The 25,406-nt window shown below is 43.8% G+C and overlaps 1 protein-coding gene across 1 annotated transcript in view; it reads left to right on the forward strand.

Annotated features, from left to right (window-relative positions):
* LOC127680700 (phospholipid-transporting ATPase FetA) overlaps positions 1-25,406 on the forward strand; it is a 108,013-nt gene that overhangs the window by 56,795 nt on the left and 25,812 nt on the right. Inside the window, exons 8-13 of the mRNA XM_052176337.1 lie at positions 696-768; positions 1,121-1,191; positions 9,636-9,718; positions 11,247-11,405; positions 13,912-14,000; positions 22,114-22,310. Coding sequence (XP_052032297.1) covers positions 696-768; positions 1,121-1,191; positions 9,636-9,718; positions 11,247-11,405; positions 13,912-14,000; positions 22,114-22,310 — 672 coding nt within the window. The remainder of the gene's footprint in view (positions 1-695; positions 769-1,120; positions 1,192-9,635; positions 9,719-11,246; positions 11,406-13,911; positions 14,001-22,113; positions 22,311-25,406) is intronic.

Genomic DNA, 25,406 nt, shown 5'->3' on the forward strand with positions numbered 1-25,406 from the left:
ATTCTGTTGGAAAGTTGAAATATGAGGGGGGAGGGAGAGGAAAAGAGAGCTGGCATTGTTGAATCTGCCCATACTACCAGACTCCCTTTTATAGGAGATGAGGATTTAAAGGGTCAAAGGTAACCCAATAAAAGAAGCAAGTAAAATTAGTAGAGCCAGATGATTGAATACATTTTAGCTATTTAATAAAAGAATGAGTCACGTCTATATATGTCCTCTTAGGTGTGTTATTAAATAAAAATGAAAAAAGTAAGGTATCTACTATTCAACTTCAATTTTTTGAGACGGGGTCTCCCTGTGTAACCCTACCTGGTCTGGACCTCTGTATGTAGAACAAGCTGGCCTTACACAAATCCTTCTGCCTCTGCCTCCCAGGCACTGGGATTATAAACATTACTGTGGAACTTTGAAGTATATATGGGGTACAGGATTCTATGAATTGATATTTTCTAGGAAAGTTTTAAAATATAGTGGCTACCTTTGAGAAAGAAAGCTAAATGCTAGGGAAAGAGACGTGTCCAGAAAGACAGAGTTCACGCCTGACAGCCCCAAGCACGAAGCTCAAACGCACTCAGCCCTCTGCAGTCCCCCTTCTTCCAGCCCTTTCTGTCTCTTTTGCTTTGTTTTATCTAGTTGTCAGAACAGGACTTTGGAGAGACCCTGGCAGCAGAAATTCAAGGCCTGTTTTCTTACAGGGTTGAGGAGAACAAGTGGAGGAATGTCCAAGTGGGAGACATAATTAAGCTGGAAAATGACCATCCTGTTACAGTGAGTACCGCCTCTGGCCATGGCTTCTCCCTTCTCTCTGTGACTTGAAATCAGGGAGCCCTGTAGCATTTTTGCCTCTGCCTCTCTTGGGAACCTTTGCACTGCCTCAGGAGATCATCAGTTCCTCAGGGAAGACACTTTTCTTGTCCATCTCTCATTATAGCATCAGGTGAAATGGAGCAATTTTGAGAGAAATGTATGGTTGCAGTGATGGGTCGTCGATAATAAGGTTAAGCCAAGAGTCTGCAAAGTTCTTAAAGTGAACGTCTGTTTCTGAGGGTCTGCGTTCTATCACACTGTAATGTCAGGAGCTGCCTCCTGTTTCCCTCTTCTCTGACTTTTCTGATTGCAGGCAGATGTACTGTTACTCTCTAGCAGTGAGCCCTACGGTCTGACATACATTGAAACAGCAGACCTGGATGGGTAAGTGTTTCCTCCTAATCTTACGTTAAGAAAATCTAGCCAAATCAGAGGGCAAAAAACTAATATTGTTATCATGTGAAAATAGTAGTTTATGTTCCAGAGAACTAAAGTTAACTAAATGAGAAAAGACAAGAAGTCACAGCCATGGCACCTTACAGTCTAAATCAGAGCCATGGGTAGCAATAATGAGTGTTCACTGGATACAGAGTCTGGAAAATAAACTCTAAATTCTCTGTCTCTAAACTTGAGCCTGTGACTTCTATGACTTGTCTTTAATGCTTGCAAATTTAAAATATTTGAAAAAAAGTTTACTCTGTACTGAATATGCACAGATTTTGTTTGGTTTGGTTTGGTTTGGGTTGGGTTGGGTTTTTTTAGATTTTTTTTAGTTTATTTTTTTAGATATTTTTTAATATAGCATTTGTATTGTATGAAAAGAGTATGTATTGGTAATATGCAAAGGCTGGACCATTTTATAAAAGACAGCTGAGCATTGATGAATTTTGCTGTTCATGTGCAGTCCTAGAACTGTTGCCTGAAGACACTGAGGGACAGCTATATTCCATGGTGTTGACTAACATGAAAGGCAGCCATAGAGTTGTAATATTTCAGAATGGGGTTACAAAGTTTCCAGGAGGAAATTTAAGCAAAGCAGTTGTTATCTGAGAAGAATTTAAAATGGACCTTCATTTACTCACAGAAGCTAAGGTCTTACTTGGGAAGATGGAGGCCATATCACAGACTTGTGCTTGAGATGTGTTTATGACAGCCATTCTTGGTTGTTAATTTGATCACATCCAGAATAAACCAAAACTCAAGCTACTGGGCACACCCATGAAGGAGAGGGATTCTTTTCTTAATTAAATCATCGGAGGTAGAAAGCTGATTAAGCTTTAATCTGAGCTACACCAGTGTCAGCCTATATAAAGGACATGGAAGAAGGTCATGCCCCCCCCCTTGCTTCCTTGCCCTCACTCTACGTCACTGCTAGTAGAGCCTACTTCTTCAGGACTCTGGCATATGAAGAGCAGCTTACACATCCAGCCCTGTGGACTGAACATCTACTGGATTCTTGGACTTTGTGTTAACCCACAGGTTGGGGACCACTGTGCTAGAGCAAAAGAAGTATAAGCATCACTTTAAAAATTTTTTTTCTGGAATAAGCTTCCAACTTGTCAACACCTACAGTTTCTGAAGACTCCCTAGTAGTATTGGAGCATGTTGAAATCCATGGCTAAACATTTGAAAGGCTTGTTGCATGGAATAAAGAATTTAGTAACTCTGTGCATAAAACTTTTGACAATTTGTGGGAAAATAAGTAAAATAATATTGCTGGTTGTATCTAGCATTTATGGATAAACTGACAACAGAAAAGAATGAATCAACTTCTAATACCTCAAGATACAGTGGCAAAGGCAAAAAATGAAATGATTTCCTGGCTCCAGATGTGCATCAACAGCCTATAGGTTCTAAGTATGCCCTGGAAGAGAATCTTCTCTCCAGCAGCCACAGAGTACAAGTTGCAGAAAATCATATGGAAGCCCCCATTGTTAGGTTGTCTAAATTCCAATCAAAACTCAATTCCAAACTCAGATTGGTAAGTTAGGATCCTGCAAGTTGGGATGGAGATGTGTGGGAGGACCCTACTGAGATTGGAAACTTTGAAGCCTCAGATTATGGAGGGCTTATCATAAGGAAGTAGTTCCTCCACCTTTAGCAGAGGACATATCCCAAGCCCCACCTCCTGAGGAAATTAATCCTTCCTTGTCTGCTAAGCAGTCAGTAATCTTCCTGAAGGAGATTCCAGGCAAGTCAGTAGCACCGTCTCTCCGGGCCCTCCAATGATCTCTAGACCTATAACCAGACTTAAGGCTAAGCAGGCTCCTAGAAGGGTAAAAGAAAGTTTAGTCTGGGGGGGGGGGGTTGGAGAGATGGCTCAGTGGTTAAGAGCACCGACTGCTCTTCCGAAGGTCCTGAGTTCAAATCGCAGCAACCACATGGTGGCTCACAACCATCTGTAATGAGATCTGACGCCCTCTTCTGGTGTCTGAAGACAGCTACAGTAGTGTACTTACATATAATAAATAAATAAATCTTTTAAAAAAAGAAAGTTTAGTCTGTGAGGAGGTGCACTATACCACTTAATGAATCTACTAACTCATTCAAGTAAAAATCTTGTATGTACAAAAATGGATTTTAAGAGTGAGGGGTAATAGTGGGAGGAATAGAAAACTAGATCAGGCTGAGTTTATTGCTATGGACCCACAGAGTGGATGGAGATTCTAGGTTCAATATGGAAGCTCTCACAATTAAACAACACAGGTCAAAAGTTTGTTTGAATGGTTGGCTGAAGTGTTTGTCAAAAGATGGTCTACTGAAAAGGAGTAGAGATGCCTGATGTCCCTTGGCTTAGTGTTGGTGAAAGGAGTTGAAAGCTCAGAGAGTACAGTGGTGCAGCAGATGTGCTGCAAGAGGCCAATGCTCCACAGTCGGAAGGCCCAGAAGACAAGCCCTTCCCCAATCCTGTAAGATACTGTCTATGTATAAACCACACCTCTTAACTTAAGGGCAGTAAGAGATAGTTTACTTTGGAGCAGTTTTGAGTGACCTTGGCTCAGGAACACAGGTCACCCCAAATTCTGTTTCCATGTGGAAGTAGTTTCACAAGGTTTTTAATGATTTTACAGAATATAAAAAGTTGTAAATTCAAGGAAACTTTATACATTGGTGGAGCTGGGCATGGTAGTGCATGCCTTTAATATAACTCGAGAGGCAGAGGATGGCAGATCTCTGTGAGTTTGAGGCCAACCTAGTCTCTATATAGGACATCTAAGGCTATGTAGAGAGACCTTTTCCCAAAAAATAAAAATAAGTAAAATAATATCCATTGGTGGGTGCCCCATAGAGGCAGGCACAGTGAAATGTAGAGAGCTAGCTAGTCTACAGGCTGAAGATGCTACTGATGACATTCTTAGCTACTGGATTGGCAGAAACTAGTGTTCTGCTAAGTCAATAACTTGTAAGAGATTTTCACTTATTATCACAGGATATTAGTTCAGCTCAGAGTGGGACAAGGATGGATGTTCAGAGGGCCAAAACTGGCTTGAGATACAGTATCTTCAGAACCTACAAATTTACAGTTTCTCCACAGTACTGAAATTCCAGTTGTTCCATCAGTCTCCGCAGACACAGACACTCCTTCTAGGAGTTTTTCTTTACCAGCAGCCACATCTTCTATTCAGGAATTTTCATTCACAACACAAAAGGATGAGGGGTAGCAGCACATTTGAAGAGCATTGTCACCACCATTTTCCCTGGGCCACACCTCAGGGTTGGAGATGCTGCTGCTCAGTTGGATAAATGAAATACAATGGCTTAATTGGGCCCCTAGATAGCTGGGGCCATGGCAGCACTGAATAGCCACAGGCCAAGTGATGCTGGTTACTGAAATGGGCAAGAGAGCAGAGCACTGTCCATGGTAGCCTGACCCATAATGGGCGGCATGGACAGCCTGATTTTTATGAAGTGTGATTCAAACAGACTTATGGTACTGGATCATGTACTGAATCATCGTGATACCAGGCATGAACTAGATAAAACACCTACTGCATTTTTGTTTGATCTCTATGAGCAGAAAACTTCTCAAAAAACTGCTGCATTGGATCATGGTAAGAAAGAATCTCAGTTGATGCTGCCATGTTCAGATGTGAGTCAGTCCGCAGACTCAGAACCCCTTGGAGGAAAGGGCAGCCAGGTTTTCCTGAGAGGACCTTAATGAAATCCTTAAGAGTTGTACTGTTAGTTTTTCTTCTGTCCTTCTCCAGAAGGACCTACACTCTCTTCTAAGGGTAACTGTACACTGGGGAAAGCAGTCAGACTTTTCAGAGTCTATTGGGTACTCGTTCCAGGAGACCCCACGAAGCACTGTGGTCCAACAGCTCAAGGACTGACAGATTTCAAGTGATAATGGAGTTTTGGCTGAAGTTGAGCTCACAGTGGATCCACTGGGTTCCTGTACTCATCCTGTGGTCATTTCCCAAGTCCAAGAATGAATAATTGGGATAGATATACTTAGAAATTGGCAGAATTCTCATATTGGTTCTATGACCTGTGGAGTGAGGGCTATTATGGTTATAGAAAGACTAAATGGAAGCCTTTAGAGTTGTCTCTTCCAGGAAAAGTAGTAAATCAAAAATAGTATCACATCCCTGGAAGAACTGCAGAAATTACTACTACCATCAGGGACTTGAAAGATGTGGGGATGGTGAGTCCCACCACATCTCCCTTTAGCCCCCTATCTGGCCAGCAAAGACTACAGCTGGATTGTGGAGAATGACAGTTGACCATTGAAAACTCAGTCAAGTGGTGACTCTAATTGCAGCTGCTGTACCACATGTGGTGTTCTTACTCCAGCAGGTTAACACATCTCCTGGTCCATGGCCTGGTACTTTGTATGTAGCTATTGATCTAGAAAAGGCCTTTTTTCTTGGTACTTTACATAAGGACCACAAAAAGCAATTTGCTTTCTCTTGGCAAGGCCAGCAGCATCTTTACAGTTTTACTTCAAGGATATATTAACTCTCCATCCCTGTGTCATAACTTAGAATGGATCTTGATCATCTGTATCTTCCACAAATTATCACACTGGTTCACTGTATTGACGACATTATGCTGATTGGACCAAGTGAACAGGAAGTATTTGGACTTGTAATACAAATGCACGCCAGAGGATAGGAAAACAAAACAAAAAATTCAAGGGCTTTTTACCTCTGAAATTCTTAGGAGTCCAGTGATGTAGGGCATGCAGAGATAGTCTAAGATGAAAGATAAGTTATTGCTCCTGGCCCACCACCACCACCAAGAAAGAGAAACACAATGTCCAGTGGGCCTGTTTGAATTCTGGAGATAGTACATTCCTCACTTGGGTGTGTCATTCCAACCCATGTACCAAGTGAGTCTAACAGCTGCTAGCTTTGACTGAAGCCCGGAACAGGAGAAGGCTCTTCAACAGGACAGGTTGCTGTACAGGGTGCTCTACCACTTGGGCCATATGATCCAGCAGATCGGTGACACTTTAGGTGTCAGTGGCAGACAGGGATGCTGTTTAGAGCTTTTGGCAGGCTCCTATAGGTAATCAGAGAAGAGATCTTTGAGATTTTGGAATAAGGCTCCACCATCAGCAGCAGAAAAATTATTCTCCCTTTGACAGATAGCTCCTGGCCTGCTATTGGACCTTAGTGGAAACTAAACATTTGACAATAGGCCACCAGGTTAGTATTCAACTTGAACTGCCTATCAGAAGGTGGGTGTTATCAGAATCACCAAGTCATAAAGTAGGACATGCATAGCAGCAATCCATTATCAAATGGAAGTAGTTTATATATGATTCAGTCCAGTCAGGTCCTGAAGGCACAAGCAAGTTACATGAAAGTGTTGCCCGCACGCCTATGGTGTCTACTCCGTTCCATTGCCTTCTGCTCTCAAGCTCATGGGGTGTTCCCTATGATCAGTGGCCCGAGAAGGAGAAGACAAGGGCCTGGTTCACTGACTACTCTGAATGCAACATGCAGAAGTTGACAGCTGCAGCATCACCACCCCTTTCTGGGCAACCCTGGAAGATGCTAGCAGAGAGGAGTCGTCACACTGGGCAGAACTTTAGGCAATACACATGCTTGTATATTTTTCTTAGATGGAGAAATGGCCAGATGCTCAATTGTTTACTGATTCATGGGCTGTAACCAACGATTGTCTGGGTGGTCAGAGACTTGGAAAATTGGTAAGAAAGACATCTGGGGAAGAAGTGAATAGAAAGATCTCTTTGAAGGGGCAATGGCTGTGAAGATTGTATCATATAAATTCTCATCAAAAGATGACTTCAGTTGAGGAAGGAGCTCCAGCCATCCCTGTCATTGCCCAGTGGGCCCATGAACAGAGTGGCCATGGTAGCAATGATGGAGGTTATACATGGGCTTCACAACATGGAGTTCTGCTCACCAAGGCTGACCTGCCTATAACTGTTTCTGGATGCCAGATCAGAGATGACAAATGCAGAGACTAACACAAAGCTCCGGAGATGGCACCATTCCCCAGGGCGACCGGCGGGCCAAGAACCTGAAGAGCAGTCAGGTTGACTGTCATTGGACTGCTTTCTCATGGGCAATGCTTTGTCTTTACTTAGATAGTTCTGGTTATAGATTTACATTTCTTACAAGTAATGCCACCATCATCCATGAACTTATTCAGAATGGCTTATCCACCATCATTGTATTCCACATTCCTTCTGACCAAGGAACTCACTTCATACCCAGAGGCATGTGACATGGGCCCATAATCATGGAAACCACTAGCCTTAGCATGTTCCTCACCAACATAAGCATCTAGTCTGGTAGAAAGATGGAATAAGCCTTTTGAAGACATAGTTAGAATGCCAATTAAGTGGCAACAGCCTGGAAGGCTGGAGTAGGGTTCTTTAAAAGAGTATAGGCTTTGAATCAGCATCTAGTATATGGTATGACTTCTCCCATAGCCAGCATTCATGGAATGAATCAAGGAGTGGACAAAGGAATGGTCCTACTCACTATCACCTCTAGAAACCCACTAGGAACACTTTTGCTTCCTGTTCCCATTCTGCTGGTCTAGATGGTTTAGTTCTGAGCAGGGGGAAGATAGGGAGAAACTACTGCCAGGAGCCACATCAAAAATTCCATTGAACTGGAAACTCAGACTTCTCCCTGGCCACTTTGGGCTTCTTGTGCCCTTAATTCTGCCTAAAAAAGAAGTAAGAGTTTTAGGAGAGGTGATTGGTCCTGGTTATCAAGAGGAAGTTGGAGGGCTTCTCCACATTGGAGGTAACTAAGATTATGTCTGGAGGTAACTAAGAGATCCTTTAGGGAGGGCGTCTCTTGGTGCTGCCATGTCCTGTGATTAAAGTCAATGGGAAACTAACAACCCAGTCTAGGCAGGATGACCTGGAAGGAATGAAGATACTGGGTAAGCCCTTCAGGAAAAGAGCCAAAATCTTGCTGTGGGTGGAGGAAATACAAAGTGAATAGCAGAGGAAGGAAGGTAGATACAAATGTCAGCTATGGCCATGCGGCGAGCTGCAAAGACTGGTACAAGGGCTTTGTGACATTCTGTTGATAGTGCATCTGTGCAGGCATTTGTGTTTTCTATCCTCCTCCTTTGTCATATAGTGTAGCATCAGTGGAGAGAATATTAGTGATTATCACATTTGTCTTGAGGTCCTAAAGGAACGTCCTTCAAGGGACACTGCCACCTATTCTGAAGTTGATAATGCATGTTTCCAGTTGTACATGGGATAGTTATGTCATGCGCAATGTATTTATGACCTGGTTAAGTAAACAATGCATTTGAGGTTGTATGTGGGATAGTTTTATCGTGTTAGGCATAACTATGAGCTAAATAGTGTTTTCATTTGGAAATTAAGAATGACGTTAGGGAGATATGATTGCATGTTGATTTGACAGGGGGGTTAGATGAACTTGTGATGGCTGTTCTTGATTGTAAACTTGACTACATCTGGAATTAATTAAAACCCAAGTGACTAGGCACACCTGGGAGGGATTTTTTTTTTATTAAATTATTTGAAGTGTGATGACCCATTTTTTTTAATTCAGGTCTTTTGAGATGAGAAGGTTGACCTTTAAACCTGGCCATACCTTCTGGTGGCTGTCTATGTGAAAGACATGAAGGAAGTTCTAGGATTTTGCCACTTGCCCTCACCCTCAGTTCACTGACATTAGAGCCTAATCCTGAGATTCTGAGAGCTATTGATTACTGGCTCAGACATCCACCCGTATGCACAGAACAGCTACTGGAGTCTTGGACTCTTGTTTCAAGACAGCCATTATTGGACTAGCTTGACTGAGGTCTGGAAGTCACTCAATAAATCAACTATACATATTATGAACATATGTATATACATATATAGCTATCCCTTCAGTACTGCTCTCTACGGAGACCTGACTAATACTATACCCCAAAGCTTTTGAAATCTGTTGTTACTATCTCAGTGCATTCTTGTATCCAAAAATGTTTTGTTGTGGTCTTTCCATGAGCCCTGTAAATATAAGTGGCTTCTTACCAGAACCTGCTCTGTGTTCCCAAAGGAAGCAGGTGCCTCCTTGGGGTTGCTCTGTGATGTCTCTTCAACTTGTCTAACATACCTGACCAGCTAGTTCTCCTGTGTTGGTTAAAGTGGTTGGGGGACAGGAAGTGAGAGTTCCTTGCAGTTATCTGACCTCCACACTGCACACAGGAACAAGCAGTAGCTAGTGTGGGGTGCTATACAGCTCAAACCCTGAGCCTGTATTCTGCCTGCAACGTTTATCTTCTCAAGCCTACTAAGGAGGCCTCACAGCTGGCCCAGTGCTGCTGTTGTGTTTCTGTCCTGAACATTGATGAACCTGTGACCTTTACTCTAGTGAGACCAACCTGAAAGTGAAGCAGGCCGTCTCCGCTACCAGTGACATGGAGGATAACCTGGAGCTGCTGTCAGCTTTTAATGGTGAGCTGGGAAATAGGCTGCCCACACCAGCTTTCACCAGCAGAGGACTAGCTAAACAAAGTGTGGTATAGCCACACAGGAATAATATACAGTTCATTATCAACAACATGCAAGCAAATAATCATTGACATGGGGAAAACATATATAATGCAATAGAAATATATAGATTATAAAAGACAGCATAATATGTATTGGAGAAACATGTTTGCATCCATGCATAAGATAAAAGGCGTATAAAGATGTAGTTCAAAAGGCTAATAGTGGTTTTTTCTCTAAACAATGAGTAGATTATAGTGTTTCTCCAAAGCCTTTAATTCTAGCGCTTGGGAGACAGAGGCCAACAATCTCTGAGCTTGGGGTCAGCCTGGTCTACATTGTGAGATCCAGGCTAGCCAGGGTCAGCCTAGCTTATCTCAAAAAAAAGTCTCCATCATTTTTACAAGTATCTGCAAAGGAGATCCAGCAGCATGGCTCAGGGAGTAAAAGCGCTTGTCTCCAAGCCTGTGAGCCGAGCTGGATACCTGGGACTCAGAGGGTGGAAAGCGAGAACCAGCTCCCAGGTGTGGTCCTGTGATCTCCGCAGTCACACAGTCACACATTACTCCTGCTCATCCGTGCAGAGTAAACCAGGACAATAAAGGTAAAAAATACTCTCAGAGGATATATTTACAAATCTGGGAAAACTCAAATAATTCTATTTGGATATAAACAGTAGATTCACCTTAGGGTAAGTACTGTTTCCACTTCTTCAGCCTCACTGGCACTGCTCTGGCAATGCTGAAGCTGATTCTGAACCGTGATGGTTCTCTCTGGGTGACCCATGGCAGTACAGAAGTAGTGACTGGTTGGTTTGTTTTGATGCCCTGTGTAGCCAACCTTTGGGCTATTTGTGGGTTCTTTTCTCTTCCATCCCGTTCCACCCCTCTTCCTCCACCATTACAACCCCCCACACACACACACACACACACTAGATGGGAGAGAAAAAGGACAGACGGGAGCGGGGGGGGGGGAGGGGGGGGGCGACGTGATCATTAAACTGCTTCCTGCTGATTGGAGGCGTTGAGTTCCTTCGGGCAAGTTTGATCTTCACCATCAGGATGTCTAATTTCTTCTTTCTTCTTTGCGCATGACTTCCGAACTCTCGAGGCCCTAGCCTTTATATACCCTCTGAAGAGTCCCCAGAATCCCAAATTCTCTGCAGCTCGCAAATCACAGCCCTGCTAGAGCATGAGGCAAATCACAGTCAGCTGCGGTGTGCAGTGTGAAGCAGCCCCCATGTCCCACACCTGGGATTAAAATGAAAACATATTCCTATTTTTGTGTTTTTCTTTTAAAGAAACCAAAATTCTCACAACAGCCCTGAGATCTTTTTGTGCTTTTCTAAAGGAGTGTAGTGCAGGATAGGGAACAGCTGAGAAAAGGTAGAGGAAAAAAATGTGTTGTATTAGAGCCAAGAGGTTTTCTTTCTGCCTTTCTGCTGAGCATTCTCCCAAGGTCACAGAGCACACCCTCCCCACTTGTTCTGCAGGAGAAGTCAGGTGCGAGCCTCCCAACAACAAGCTGGACAAGTTTTCGGGCACACTGAGCTACCTGGGGAACACCTACTTACTGGACCCCGAGAGGCTGCTGCTCCGAGGCTGCGTCATCAGGAACACAGACTGGTGCTATGGTTTGGTCATTTATACTGGTACGCTTCATGGCTGCCACAGCCTGACCTAGCCCGTTAGAGCCTGCTCACCGCCCAGCTGTGGGTAGTTCATCCCTAGGACGTGGGTACAATAGCCAAGGGCACATCCGAATGGCGGCTTCCTGCTTGGTTGATGGGGATGTGAAACAGTGTGTGTGGGGGGGGGGGGGGAACTTAAGAAGAAGGTGAGGAGCCGGGCGGTGGTGGTGCACACCTGTAATCCCAGCACTTGGGAGGCAGAGGCAGGGGGATTTCTGAGTTCGAGGCCAGCCTGGTCTACAGAGTGAGTTCCAGGACAGCCAGGGCTACACAGAGAAACCCTGTCTCAAAAAAAAAAAAAAAAAAAAGAAGAAGAAGAAGAAGAAGAAGCTGAGGGTGGGGGAGGCGACTCCTCCTGGTGGTGTGCTTGCGACATACCAGTGCCATGTGATCGAGGGTAGCTTTGTGTTCCACACCATGAGGCATTCGTGGGACTTCCCAGCACCTGCAGACACAGGGGAGGGTTCCACATGGAGAAAGTACCACAGAACTGTCATGTGAATGAAAGGTCACATGGCGACTCCCGTGAGAAGGGAAGAGACTGTGTTCACTATGGAAAGGGATTTAAACTGTAGCGTGGAGACTCCACTCGAGAGCATGTACTATGTCAGTGGTCCATCTTGAGATGTCACTTAGGCTCACCACCCATAATATGTAGAGGGGCTTGCTTTTTTTTATTTTTTTATTTTTTGGTTCCTGGCATAGTTAAGAAAAAGAGCTCCTGTACCCTGAGTAGCAGTAAACACTGATAATACACACACACACGTCCCAGTAGATAGTCAATTTAAAAGGAGGAAGGACTTAATTTTTACTCAGTTTCAGAGGTGTTAGTCCAAGCTTGCTTGGCTCTGTTTCTTTAGACCTGTAGCAAGGCCAGCCATCATAGTGGGAATTCGTGACATGGGCAAAGTTGCTCACGGCACGGTGGCTGAGAAGCAGGAGAAAGGAGAGGGCCTTCTAGAATTGCCCCCATATAACCTAACTTTCCCTAACGAAGTACCATACCTAAAGTTTCTACAATCCCACAAGAGTGCCACCTGCTGGGGACCAGGATTTCAACAGATGAACTTTTAGATACTTAAAACACAGGCTTTAACACAACCATAATCACAGCAGGAAGAACTGAGAAAGGTGTACCATAGAGAATATTACTAAACTTGGATTTTGGGGGGTCTTTTCGAGAACATCCACTCTTAACCATGGGGCTCCTAGTTCTCCTTCTGTGGACAACCAGAAAGCCACCACCCTCTGGGGAGGCTTAAGAGCAGACGGAAGCCCCAGCGGAGCTTTGTCCGTCAGCTCTTGATGTGGAGTGGCAGCTTATGAACTGCTTAGTTTCAAACTCAAACGATGTAGAGCAGGCTCTCTTCACTGTGTCACTCACACCAGAAAGCCACTCCTAGAAAGGTCATTTGTTCATCTGAAGGGTCCTCCCAGAGCAATAATAGTAGTGCCAGCTTCAGTCCCTGCGGGTTCTCGGCGTGTGAACAACAGTGATGAACTCTGGGGAGTCCGGGCAGGTCTCATAGCGCAGAGAGCATCGCGAAGCTCTCAGTGTAAGCTTGAGAGGCTATTCCTGATGTGCAGTGCTCACGTTCCGCCACAGTCTCTCCTCCTCCTCCTCCTCCTCCTCCTCCTCCTCCTCCTCCTCCTCCTCCTCACCCTACCTCCGCCCTACCTTCTTGAAAGCCAGGGTGAGTAGGGTCAGCCTTTCTAAGGCTTCTGGAAGATATGGTCCCAGTAGCGGTCACACTCTGTCTTGAGCTTCTCAAAAGCCCAGACCTGTCGGGGGTTAGAATGCTGCCACGCATGCCGTGCTCACACGCCGTGAGCACATCAGTGGCACTCCTTCATTAGAGCACATGTAAACAGGAGTTGGGTGAAAGGCCAGGGAAATTACTATGTACAGTCTATTCCTTGTCCTCTTATGAAGATGTCCTCCCAGTTCGCTAGCAGCGCCTCTGACTAGTGGTCTGCAGCTCAGTCCCGTGCCGTTCGAGGCTCCTTTGCTCACTGTCCGCACAGCCATAAAGAACTATGGCGTCCATGTCTCTCAGCCGCAGAGAAGTCTCAACTCCCAGCTCTTACCTCGGGGAAAAATAAGTTACTGCGCCTTCCTTTCGTCCAGTCTCAGGAACGCTGACTCAGCAATAGGTTAAAGAAAACAAATACATTTTTATCAGAAAATTCCTGCCCTGAGCTTAAAAAAATCAGGAGGTAATAAGGGACGTTTCTGTGACTCTTGTTCTGTCTTACCTCATGGGGAAATCAAGACTTTGCTGAGGTGCTGGTGAGAGAGGAGTCGGTATGGCCACTTAATAGGAAAACACATGCTCCTTTCTTTGTTACTGTGATTGCATTTCCATAAGAGGTTAGAATAACTCAACATAAAGGTAGATGTCAACACAGTTTGAAGGTCTAAGTATATTCAATGATTGTAAAATCTGGATTTCTCCATTTTGCTTAGGGCCAGACACCAAATTAATGCAGAACAGTGGACAGTCCACCTTCAAACGAACACATATAGATCATCTCATGAATGTCCTTGTGGTCTGGGTAAGTTAAACCCTTCCTTTGCATAGACCTACGTCCAAGGCAGTCACAGGCATTTCTGAGCCAGAATATAGTTGTTTAAAAGTCACAAGAAGCTTTATGACCCCAAAAGCTAAGATGTGAGCCAGTAAAGAACAGAGACAATGTACAAGAGTCTGGGTCACTCCTTCTGGGTAAGATAATGGTGGTTAAGAAACACTTGCCTGTGGTAACTGGGACTAGGGTGGATCAAGAGCACTACTTTAGAAATAAAGATACTTCCTCTTATCAGATTTGATCGTGACCCATAATAACACATCACGTAGTCTAATAGAATGCCTTATTTAATCCAATAGTTTTAAAGCTGTATTCCTCAAGAGAGTCTTAATAGTCTGCAGTGGACACAGACGATGTGATAGGGTTTGCTCTGGCCCTTTCTGAGTTCCTGCTTCAAAGAGAGCAACTTCTTGTGTTGCTGTTTTATAATATTTCAGTTGGAAAAATAGGAGACCGTCCGCTTAAAAATCTGAAAATCGCTAATAAAGGGAATCCTGAGAAGGGAATGGGTTTTATTTGTCTCTGGCTAGATGCCCAGGAGTGGCTTAGCTTGAGCTGTGGCAGGGCAGCTTTCCCCTTCTTCAGGAGCCGCCACGCTGACTTCCGCAGCACCTGGAACAATTCACACTCCCGCCGGGAATGAGGAAGTGTTTACTTTACCTGAATCCTCTCCGTCGTGGGCTGTGCATTTTTATATTATTATTATTATTATTATTATTATTACTGGACATTCTGATTGGGGTAAGATGAAATCTCAAAGTAGTTTTAACTTGCATTTCCCTGATGGCTAAGAATGTTCAACATTCTTTTTAAGTGGTTCTGAGTTATTTGTGTTTCAGCTTTCAGGAACTCTGTTGAGTTCTACAGCCCATTTTAAAACTGGGTTTTCTGTTTTCTTTGTGTTCAGTTGTGTTTATTCGTTTGTTTTGTTGTTGTTTTATTTTTGTTTGTTTTTTGCTTGTTTTTTGTTTTTGTTTTTGTATATTCTAGATACTAACCCTCTGTCATGTATAGATTGGAACAGGTTTTTTCCCATCCTGTAAGCTGTCACCTTGCTTGAATGATGGCTGGCATTTTTTCCTATACAAAAGTTTTTCAGTTTCTTGAGGTTCCATTAATTAATTGTTGACTGTAGGGCTCTTTTCTTTTCTTTTCCTTTCTTTTCCTTTCTTTTCCTTTTTATTGAAAATAGATTATTCTCTCATACAATTTATCCCAACCACAGTTTCCCCTCCCTCCACTCCTCCTAGCTTCCCACCCACCAACTCCCACTCCACCAGATCTCCTATACCCCTCTGTTTCCTCTTCAGAAAAGAACAGACCTCCAAGAAACAATAAGCAAATGGGGCAAAGCAGGACATAATAAGACAAGGCTAAATCCCTTACAGCAAGGCTAGACAAAGCAACCCAATAAGATGAGAAGAGTCTCAAGAGGAGGCAAAAGAGTCAGAACTACACCCTCTTACACTGTTGGGAATCTCACAAAAACATGAAAACAGCCATAACATAAATATGCAGAGGACCTGGTGCTGACCGTGCAGGCCCAGTGCTTGCTGTTTTAGTCTCTGTGAACCCATGTGAGTCCTGCTTAGTTGACTGGTGGGCCATGTTCTCCTGGTGTCCTTTGTAGAGGAGTGGTTCTGATGCTTTGATTTAATCAGGCATCTGCGAATAAGGATGCTGAAGGTCCTTATTCCCATTGGTTTTTGATCAATCAATAAAGATGCCAGTAGCCAATGGCTAGGTGGAAAGAAAGAGGCAGAACTTCCAGGTTCCTGCAGGCTAGGAGAAAGGAGAATTGAGATACTTGAGGGGCAGAGATGCAACAGACTCAGAGCTACAGGGGAGATTTTCTAAAATGTAGGAAAAAAGGGAAAATGGCCCACTGCAGGGCAGCCCAAAAGTGTCTTGGGCAGCAAGACCAATGGGCTTCACAGAAGGTAACCAGGCAACTAAGCTGAGGGCAGATTTAGAGATGTTGAGCTAGGAATAAAGGGAAGGGTATGTTAGTCACAGGAGGCTTAGAAGAGCCAGCCACTGAGTCAGTAAGATGAGTTAAGTGTGTGTGTGTGTATGTGTGTGTGTGTGTGTGTGTGTGTCTTGACTCAATGCTCGATGGGATCTCAAAGCTGTACAGCCAAAACTACCCAGTCCAGTCCTTCATCCCCTTTGACTCCTACAGTCTTCCTTCCCCCTCCTCTGTGGGGTTCACTGATCTCCAAGGGAAGGGATCTAATGAAGACCTCCAATTTAGACTCTCTGTCTACACAATGTCTGGCTGCGGTCTCTGTACCCAGTCCCTATTTGCTGCCAGAGAAAACTACTCTGGTGATAACTGAACAAGGTACCAATCTATGAGTATAGCAGAATATCATTGGGAATCATTTCATTGATTTGTCTGTTTGTTTATATTTCTTGTCTTAGTCAGGATTTCCATTCCTGCACAAACATCATGACCAAGAAGCAAGTTGGGGAGGAAAGGGTTTATTTAGCTTACACTTCCATGCTTCTGTTCATCACTAAAGGAAGTCAGGACTGGAACTCAAGCAGATCAGGAAGCAGAAGCTGATGCAGAGGCCATGGAGGGATGTTTCTTATTGGCTTGCTTCCCCTGGCTTACTCAGCCTGCTCTCTTATAGAATCCAAGAGATGGTACCACCCACAAGGGGCCCTTTCCTCTTGATCACTAATTGAGAAAATGCCCCACAGCTGGATCTCATGGAGGCACTTCTCCAACAGCTCCTTTCGCTGTGATGACTTCAGCCTGTGTCAAGTTGACACACAAAACCAGCCAGTACATTTCTTCTTTTTATTTAATCTGTTCCACATCCCATACCTCCTCCCCATCTCCCTGTCTCCACGAGGTTGTCCCCACCATCCTTTTGCTACTCATGTTTGGTTCTACCCTAGGTCTCTGGGATATCCAGTTTCTGGTTCCTGGCCCTCCAGGCAGTATAGGGGATGGGCTCCCTCTCTTGGTATGGGCCTCAAGTTAAACCAGACATGGGTTAGCCACTCCCACAAGTTCTACATCACCGTTGCCCCAGCACATCTTGCAAGCAAGACAGATTGTAGGCGGAGGGTTTTGTGGCTGAGTTTGTGTCCAGGTGTCTCTTTCTGCAGAGAACATTCTTGTACCAAAGAGACTAGAATATAGGGGTGAAGGCTTCAAGGTCACACCAGTTTGACCTTTCTACATTCAATGAGCTGTGTAGAAGTTGTCCTCATCAGTGAGACCCCACTGCCAGTTTTCAGAGAATGGCCTTCTGTTCTGGCATCAGCCTGGGTTCTCTAGGGATCTCCATGGGACATCCTTGGCCAACAGCTCAAGCGAATGTAACCCAGTCCCACCACTCAAACCTGGCCTGGCTACAAGAGTCACTCTCATAGGTTCCAGGAAGTTTCCACTGCACTGGGTTTCCACAACCCCTGCCAGTTTATGAACGTGGGAGATCTTTCCACCTTTTGATATCTTCAATGTCTTAAAGTTTTTATTACACAAGTTTTTCACTTGCTTGTTTAGAGTTATCCCAAGATATTTTTTGAGGCTATTGTGAAAGGTACTATTTCCCTAATTTCTCAATATGTTTGTCATTTACATGTAGGGAGGCTATTGATTTTTGTGTATTAATTTTGTATTCTGCTACTTTGCTGAAAGTGTTTATCAGCTGTAGAAGTTTCCTGGTGGAATCTCCTTTAAAAAAGTTTTTCTCCTTTAGTTTTTCTTTTAATTTTATGTGCATGAGTGTTGGCCCACATGTCTGTGTACCACATGCATGCCTGGTGCCCTTGGAGCTCAGAAGATGGCATCAGATTTCCTGCAGTGGGAGTAATAGGTGATTGTAATGGGTGTTGGGATGGAACCTGGGTCCTCTAGGGGAACAACAAGTTCTCTTAGCCACTGAGACATCTCTTCAGCCCTGGGAAACAATATCTTAAGAGAGGGAGAGGTCGGGCGGTGGTGGTGCACGCCTTTAATCCTAGCACTTGGGAGGCAGAGGCAGGCAGATTTCTGAGTTTGAGGTCAGCCTGGGCTACAGTGTAAGTTCTAGGACAGCCAGGAATACACAGAGAAACCCTGTGTCAAAAAAACAAAAGAAAACAAAATAAACCCAAATAAACAAAAAAGAGAGGGAGAGAAAGAGAAGGTGATAGGATTGCACGTGATACAAAAGTTAAAGGGGAAGCTAACTTTCCATGAGGAGGGAAGGGAACCAGGCAGAGGAGGGCAGGGGCATGGGGGAGGGAGTGTGAGGAAGGAGACAGACTGGAACAAGGCATGATGACGCACATGTAGGGACATGCCACAGTGCCATGTATTATTTGTGCATTAATTTAAAGTTTTATAATAGAGAAAAGCTAAATTTAAAAAGCACTATAATATATAATGTTCACTTTGATAATAAAAGCTTCAATTGAAGACTAGTAATAAATTATGTCCATTCTGGCCCATCCAGATGACTTTTGTTCTTGTTGGATGGAAACTAACTTCATTATTCAAATAACCCTTCCGTGTATAACTGAGCTGTTCTGGTAACAGCTACACTTAATTCCTTTTCATGTTCTTGTGTTAGTATCTGAAAACATCTTCAAATGCCTTTTCTTTCAATATACTTCTCATCCACGTCTACGTTACGAACTGTCTTTTCTCTTATGAGAAGCATCTTCAGGGCTGACTGGAGCTCAGTTGGTGCAGTACTCACGTAGAATGTTCAGGGCTGGCATCACCAGCACTGCGGAAAAAGTAGACACTAGAAAAGTTTTTAAATTGCAGTTCCTTTTCCAAGTCCTTTTCCGACAGAGTACACATGGACTGAAAACCTAGGCAGGCTGTCAAGCCTTAAAAGCAACATCAAGCATCCGCTATCTCTTTTTCCACTGCTTGGTGCTGAGCCTTCCCAGTAGGCAGAGTTCTGTATCCTGATTTAAGGGAAAAAAACAACAAACAGATTATCACCATCAGAAGTTTACAGTGTATGCAGAGGCTTCCAACAGCATCAGGAGCAGGTCACACCACCCAGGAAGCTAACTCACTTCCTCAGAGGTCATCTTCAAAACAGGATGTCTCCTGTCAGCCTAGACCCACTGAACAGTTTGTGTATCTGTCTGAAAGGGAAGAACAGTTGGTCCCTGACATCTGTAGTGGGATTTTTAAGTTTTTGAGTATTTTCACATTATTAATTACAGGTTTCTTATACCTATAAACAACAAAAAATCAAGAAATACATTAATTGAGACATAATACTGGTAAATATTATGAAAACTCCACAGGGGGGAAAAATGGCTAAGGTGAGTCTGTGACTCGTCAGATTGTGTTATTGCATGTCATGGTTTGTGTGTAAAATGTCCCCTGGAGGCTCATGCATGTGAGCACCTCGTGCCCTGCTGCTGACTCTGGGGACACTGTGGAAACTGTACCAGGTGGCTCTGCTTGAGGATGGCTCCCTGTGGGGCAAGCCTGCCACTCGCCACAGGCCCTCCCCACCTGATGGACTGACTGCACCCCTAAACTGTCAGCATGAACCCTCCCTTCAGTTATTTCTTTCAAGTGTTTTGTCTCCCCAAGAGGCATGTACACTGAGAATCCAATGTGTAGCCAATATGCAGCAGATCCTGTGAGACTCATAAAGTGTGTGAGATGATTCCGGTTCTGAAGCGGGCAGGTCCTTTGAGGGGGAGGCGTCCACGCCAGCAGTCACTAGTCATTGTAAGGTTTATTTGACGATTACATTTGGGGCTATGGAGATTGCTTGCCTTGAAAATGGAGATACAAATACGAGGTGTGAAAAATCCCCAGGTGTGACGGTGTGTACTTGGAGGCAAGAGGGTCTCTGGGACTTGCTGGCCAACCGACCTAATCTTAACTAGGGAACTCCAAGCCAGTGAGAGGTCTGTTCTCAAAGGAGGTTGATGGTATTCCTAAGGAAGACATCCTCTGGCCTACATACACAAGTAAACACATGTGTAAAATGCATGTGTACACACATTAACATTGATAGATATACATCTGTATTTAAAATGCATATGCATTTAAATATACATGTATTTAAAAAGCAGTCCCATCTGTCCAGCTAGATAATACTTCTCAGCATCAAGGTTGTTTTTATTATATAGGTTCTCTCTATTCCTGGGAAGAAAAAAGGTACAGTGCACATCAAGTCCTGTTTAAAAAGTGCAAATTGGCGGGTGTGGGGGTTTGAATAGGTTTGGCCCCATAGACTTCGTGTGTTTGAATGCTTGGCCCACAGGGAGTGGCACTATTAGGAGGTGTGGCCTTGTTGGAGGAAGTGTGTCACTGTGGGGGTGGGCCTTGCCAGTCTTCTGTTTGTCTTCGGAACAAGATATAGAACTCTCGGCTCTTCCAGCTCCATGCCTGCCTGGATGCCGCCATGCTTCCCGCCATGATGATAATGGACTGAACCTCTGAACCAGTAAGCCAGCTCCAACTAAATGTTATCTAAGAGTTGTCTTGGTCATGGTGTCTTCTTTAGAGCTATGGAAACCCTAACTAATACAGCATGTGTGTATGTATGTATGTGTATATGTGTGTGTGTGTGTGTGTGTGTGTGTATAAAAGCAGATACAGGAGCTGGAGAGATGACTCAGCAGTTAGGAGCCCTGGCTACTTTCCTCATTTGTCATATCAGGCAGCAGACAACCGCCTGGAACCGCCTGGAACTCTAGCCTCAGGGGATTAGATTTGTCCTCCACAGGTCCGTGAATGTGTGTGGATGCCCACACAGACACACAGACACACAGACACACAGACACATAGATACAACACAAATAAAGCTTTTTCAAAAGAGTAATTAAGCTGTTTAGAAGAATAAAGAGGACAAATAAGAGGAAAGAGGTGAGAAAGGGAGGGGCAGAGGCAGGCCAGGGAAACATGTTCAACACACAGCCTGTACGTGTACGAAAACTTCAGAGAGGAGTCGAGATCAACAGCCGCTGACTGCCTCAGCCTCAGCAGCAGCAGGCCTGTCAGCAGGTCTGCCAGGAAACTGCTTGCAGCCTCCAATCCAACCATCCAATAAAAAATGAGATATAAATACAAATTTTGGACTCTGGAGACTTGGCTCAGTGTCTAAGAGCACTGGCTGCTCTTTCAGAGGACCCAGGTTCAGTTCCCAGCACCCACACAGCAGCTCACAACCATCCATGACTTCAGTCTCGGGGAATCCGATGACCTCATCTGACTTTTGCTGGAACCAGACATGTACATAGAACATGTACATATGTAGAAGCAAAACACCCTTACACATAAAATAAATCTTTAAATGAAGTGTAAAGGAGTCTAAGTCAAATTATATCAGTGGTTCAGGGGCCACATGAGATTTCATTTTAGAATGGCTATCATCATGAAAACAGAAAATACCAGGCACACAGGAAAAAAAAGAAACTGTGTGCTCCATTGGTAGGAATATAAATTAGTCCAGCCACTGTGGAAGCAATAAAGCTAGAAGTGGCCTTCCCACTCGCCACGCACTGCTGAACCATTCCTGGTATAAACCAGAAGGAATCAAAGTCCGCACTCGGCACCCAACACACCACGACTGCTTCTCCCCAGCCATTGTTCTCGAGCAGCTGCGGTTCAGTGGGCCCGTGGCCTCCCTTCCACCCTCGCCACACACTGAACTGTTCCACCACTAGCCACACCAAAACCACACAACTCAGTGTTAACCTGCCAACTCCTCCCCTCCCCTCCCCCACAGCCTCGCTGCAGTGATTAGGAACTTGGACTCTGGCTCTGTTTTAGAACCTGCATCTCCTATTCAGTATCTAAGTGACTTGAGGTAGAACATTGTCTCACTCTGAATATCCAGATTTCCATCTGTCAGAAGTTTTCGTCAATATTAACGTGTAAAGTGCTTGGCAGAGTTCCTGTGAACTGGTACTTGGTGTGTCCTAGCTGTTGGTACCTCCCTTTGGATTCTCTCGGAGGCTCCTGCTGGCCTGTCTGCGCCCTGTGTACCACTCTAGTGCCCCGACTCCAAGGGGAAACACCTATGAGAGCTAAGACTGCAGAGGAAGGATGAAGTGTATTCAGATTTGCTGTTCTGTTTGGTTTTCTCTACAGATTTTCGTGTTTCTAGGAGGAATGTGTTTTCTGCTGTCGATTGGACATGGCGTCTGGGAGAACAACAGAGGCTACCACTTCCAGTCGTTTCTCCCATGGGAGCCTTACATTACTTCATCAGTTACGAGCTCTGCCCTCTCTTTCTGGTCCTACTTCATAGTGCTCAACACCATGGTACCCATTTCCCTTTATGTCAGGTGGGCGTCTTTGACCATCTCTGTACAGGGGAGGGGAGGGCATGGCCTCACTCGTTCTGCTTTAATGACCAACAAGAGTATGGTATTTCAGAAAGCATGTGTTATGTGTTCTTTTTTTAAAGACAAGAGCTTGCTTTGTAGCCCAAGCTGACTTCAAACTTCAGATCCCCTGCCTCAGCATCAGTATTGGGATTACAGGCATGCTCCACCATTCCACCAAAGCTCACTATGTATGCTGTAACTTTTCTTTTCACAGGCTTGCTGTGTAAAACACTGAGGAGTAACTAGAAGTTGCATAAATGTCTTTCGTGTCTAGAACACTGTGCTAGATATTATGTGATTTATATAAAAGGGTAATTGTCCGTCCGTCCTCTTAAGTAACCTGAAAGTGACTATATAAGACGTGCAAACACATGAAACAATTAGTAAATGACACACAAACTTGTTGCTTACCTATGCCAGACAGCCTTCCGTACCAATGAGATAGGTTCTAAGCATTCATTCACATATGTTATACAGAACTCAGAATACATTTTCCATTAAAAAGAAGAATGGAACATAGGTGTGGTAGTTCGAATAAGATGCTCCCTACAGGGCTCATTAATTTGAATGCTTAGCAGGATTAGGAGGTGTGGCCCTGTTGGAGGAAGTGTGTCACTGTGAGTGGGCTTTGAGGTTTCAAAAGCCCATGCCAGACCCAGTGTCTCGTTCTCTCCGTGTTGCTTGTCGATGAGGATGTAAAACTCTGAGCTCCAGGGCCAGGTCTCCCTGCCTGCCTCCATGCTCCCATGATGATAGTGATGATAATGAACTAACCCTCTGAAACTGCAAGCCAGCCCTGATGAAATGCTTTCTTTTACATGTGGTGCCATGGTCATGGTGTCACTTCAGAAAAATAAAACAGAAGGTATATGCTTTATGATCTGAGTTCCAAATATATGTTTATATAAGTTTTCTCTTTTAAAAAAATTATAACTTTATTTTATTTATTATTGTGAATTTAAGTTTTCAAAGTTTTTCTAAGTTTCGTGTCTTCTGGCTTTCATTGGTGTATGCTGTAACAGTCCCTGTTTCACCTCTAATTTTAATAAGTTGAGTTTTTTCTCTTTCCTTTGATTAGTGTGTGTTTGTAAGTTTTATCTTTTAAAGAACAAATTTGTGTGTGTGTGTGTATGTGTGTGTGTGTGTGTGTGTGTTAATTGGTCTGTCTGCTGTGTGTGTCTCCTTTCCAAGTCTCCTAAAGCCTGACTTCTGATATCCCAACCCTGAAGGCATTCTCTCTTATTTAATTAATGGCAACCTAGTATGTGCCATATCCTTTACTAAGTGCTAGGAATAAAAACTGAATGATAAAGCATCGCTTTCCCTGGAGACGTTTGTTTGTAGCTGTGGAAACCAATAAAGTATTCAAAGTGCACATGCGTATTATTAAGGAGCCATAGACGACCTCTGCCCAGGGAGGCTTAGAACAGCTTGCAGGAAAGGCAGCCAATCCTCAGGCTGTATGTGGAACGCAAGTGAGTAAAGAAGACTGAGGAGGGCAGTTCTTCAGATATAAGGTGTGGAAGTTTTCTCAAATTACACCAAGGTATCAGATCCAAAAGAACATAAATTACAAGCAAAAGAGTTTGGATTTTATCTTATAAGCAGTAATGAACCAACCAATATCTAAGAAATAATGTGAATTATTAATATAATTACATACAAATGTATATAATATTAATCATGTAATATAGATATAATAAGTGGCATATTAATTATGATATATTGTTCATGTATTAATATAATAGATTATAATAAACCCATATTGTACATGACATAATGTATCTGGCTCTAAGTACTTTTAAAAAGACCTACGCTCTCATAGATGACCTACATTTAGTTCCTTACACCATCATGGTAGCTCACAAAGATTTGTATTTCCAGTTTCAGGGGATATGGTGCCCTCTTCTGGCCTCTGAGGGCGCCAGGCACACATGGTGCTCATATATATGTGTAAGCAAAACACTGAATACAAGAGAAGAATCTAAAAAGAGGCAAAGAACTTACTGAGTCTTAAGAACAAAGACTAACTAATGACATAATCCTCAGCTGACTGACTGAAAACCTGACTGGACAAAACCCTGTAGACAGTTGACAGCTTTTTTTTTTCCATTTTCTCACATATTCGATAGTCTACACACCATGGGCGAGGGCCCATTTCCTAACACAGCTCCTAATAGCAAGTTCTCAGGAGTGGGTCTGAGGTTAGGAGAGCCAGTGAATCAGAGCACGATCTTCCGAGTGCTCTCAGTTTGGGGTCCCTGCACTAAAGGGGACACTCCCACTTAAGCCACACTTGGCTAGGGCAAAGGGACTTCTACTTGGGAAGCGGCATCCTGGCTCCTGGGTGTGAACTGTACCTCCAGTCTCTGCCTCTGATGAGACGATCATGTGATGTCTGTCAAGTCTGTCTATGCTATGCTACATTTATTGATATTTGTATATTGAGACAACCTTGCATCCCAACCTGGCCACAATGTTTCATTCTCCTCTTTTCCACTTTTTGTTTTGTTTTGTTTTGTTTTGTTTTTTTAGGGTTTGGCTTTTTTCCCACTTCTTTGTCTGCTTTTTTGCTGTAGTTTATCTTTAGACCATTCTTTAAAAACAAATTTTTCCCCTCTAAGGAAGCTTTATTTCTGCTGTACACAACATTTTGTTCTAGGAAACAACTACTATATTAATTTTTTCATTAAGATCAGACAAAAATACATGTCAGCAATCCCAGATAGTCCGGATACCCTGCTTGCTTGACTGTTTCCACCATCCAATACCAGAACTGCAGACAGGTCCCCAAAGCCCTCAGCCCCAGTTCTTCCGATTGCAGAGCAAATGCCTTATCATTAAACTGTCACCCCAGTCCTTCATTCTCAAGTCATACGGTGTCTGATGTCTAAGCTAGAGCAATGAACCAGGAAAGAGAAATAAAAGAAATGCAGTTAGGAAAGGAAGTCAAATGATTCTTCTTTGCAAATGGCATTACCATACATGCAAATGACACTAAAGACTACATCAGAGAAGTCTTACTCCAATTTAAAAAGCACTTATTAAAATGCC

Source organism: Apodemus sylvaticus, chromosome 3 (genome assembly GCF_947179515.1).
Source record: "Apodemus sylvaticus chromosome 3, mApoSyl1.1, whole genome shotgun sequence".
Classification (NCBI taxonomy): domain Eukaryota; kingdom Metazoa; phylum Chordata; class Mammalia; order Rodentia; family Muridae; genus Apodemus; species Apodemus sylvaticus.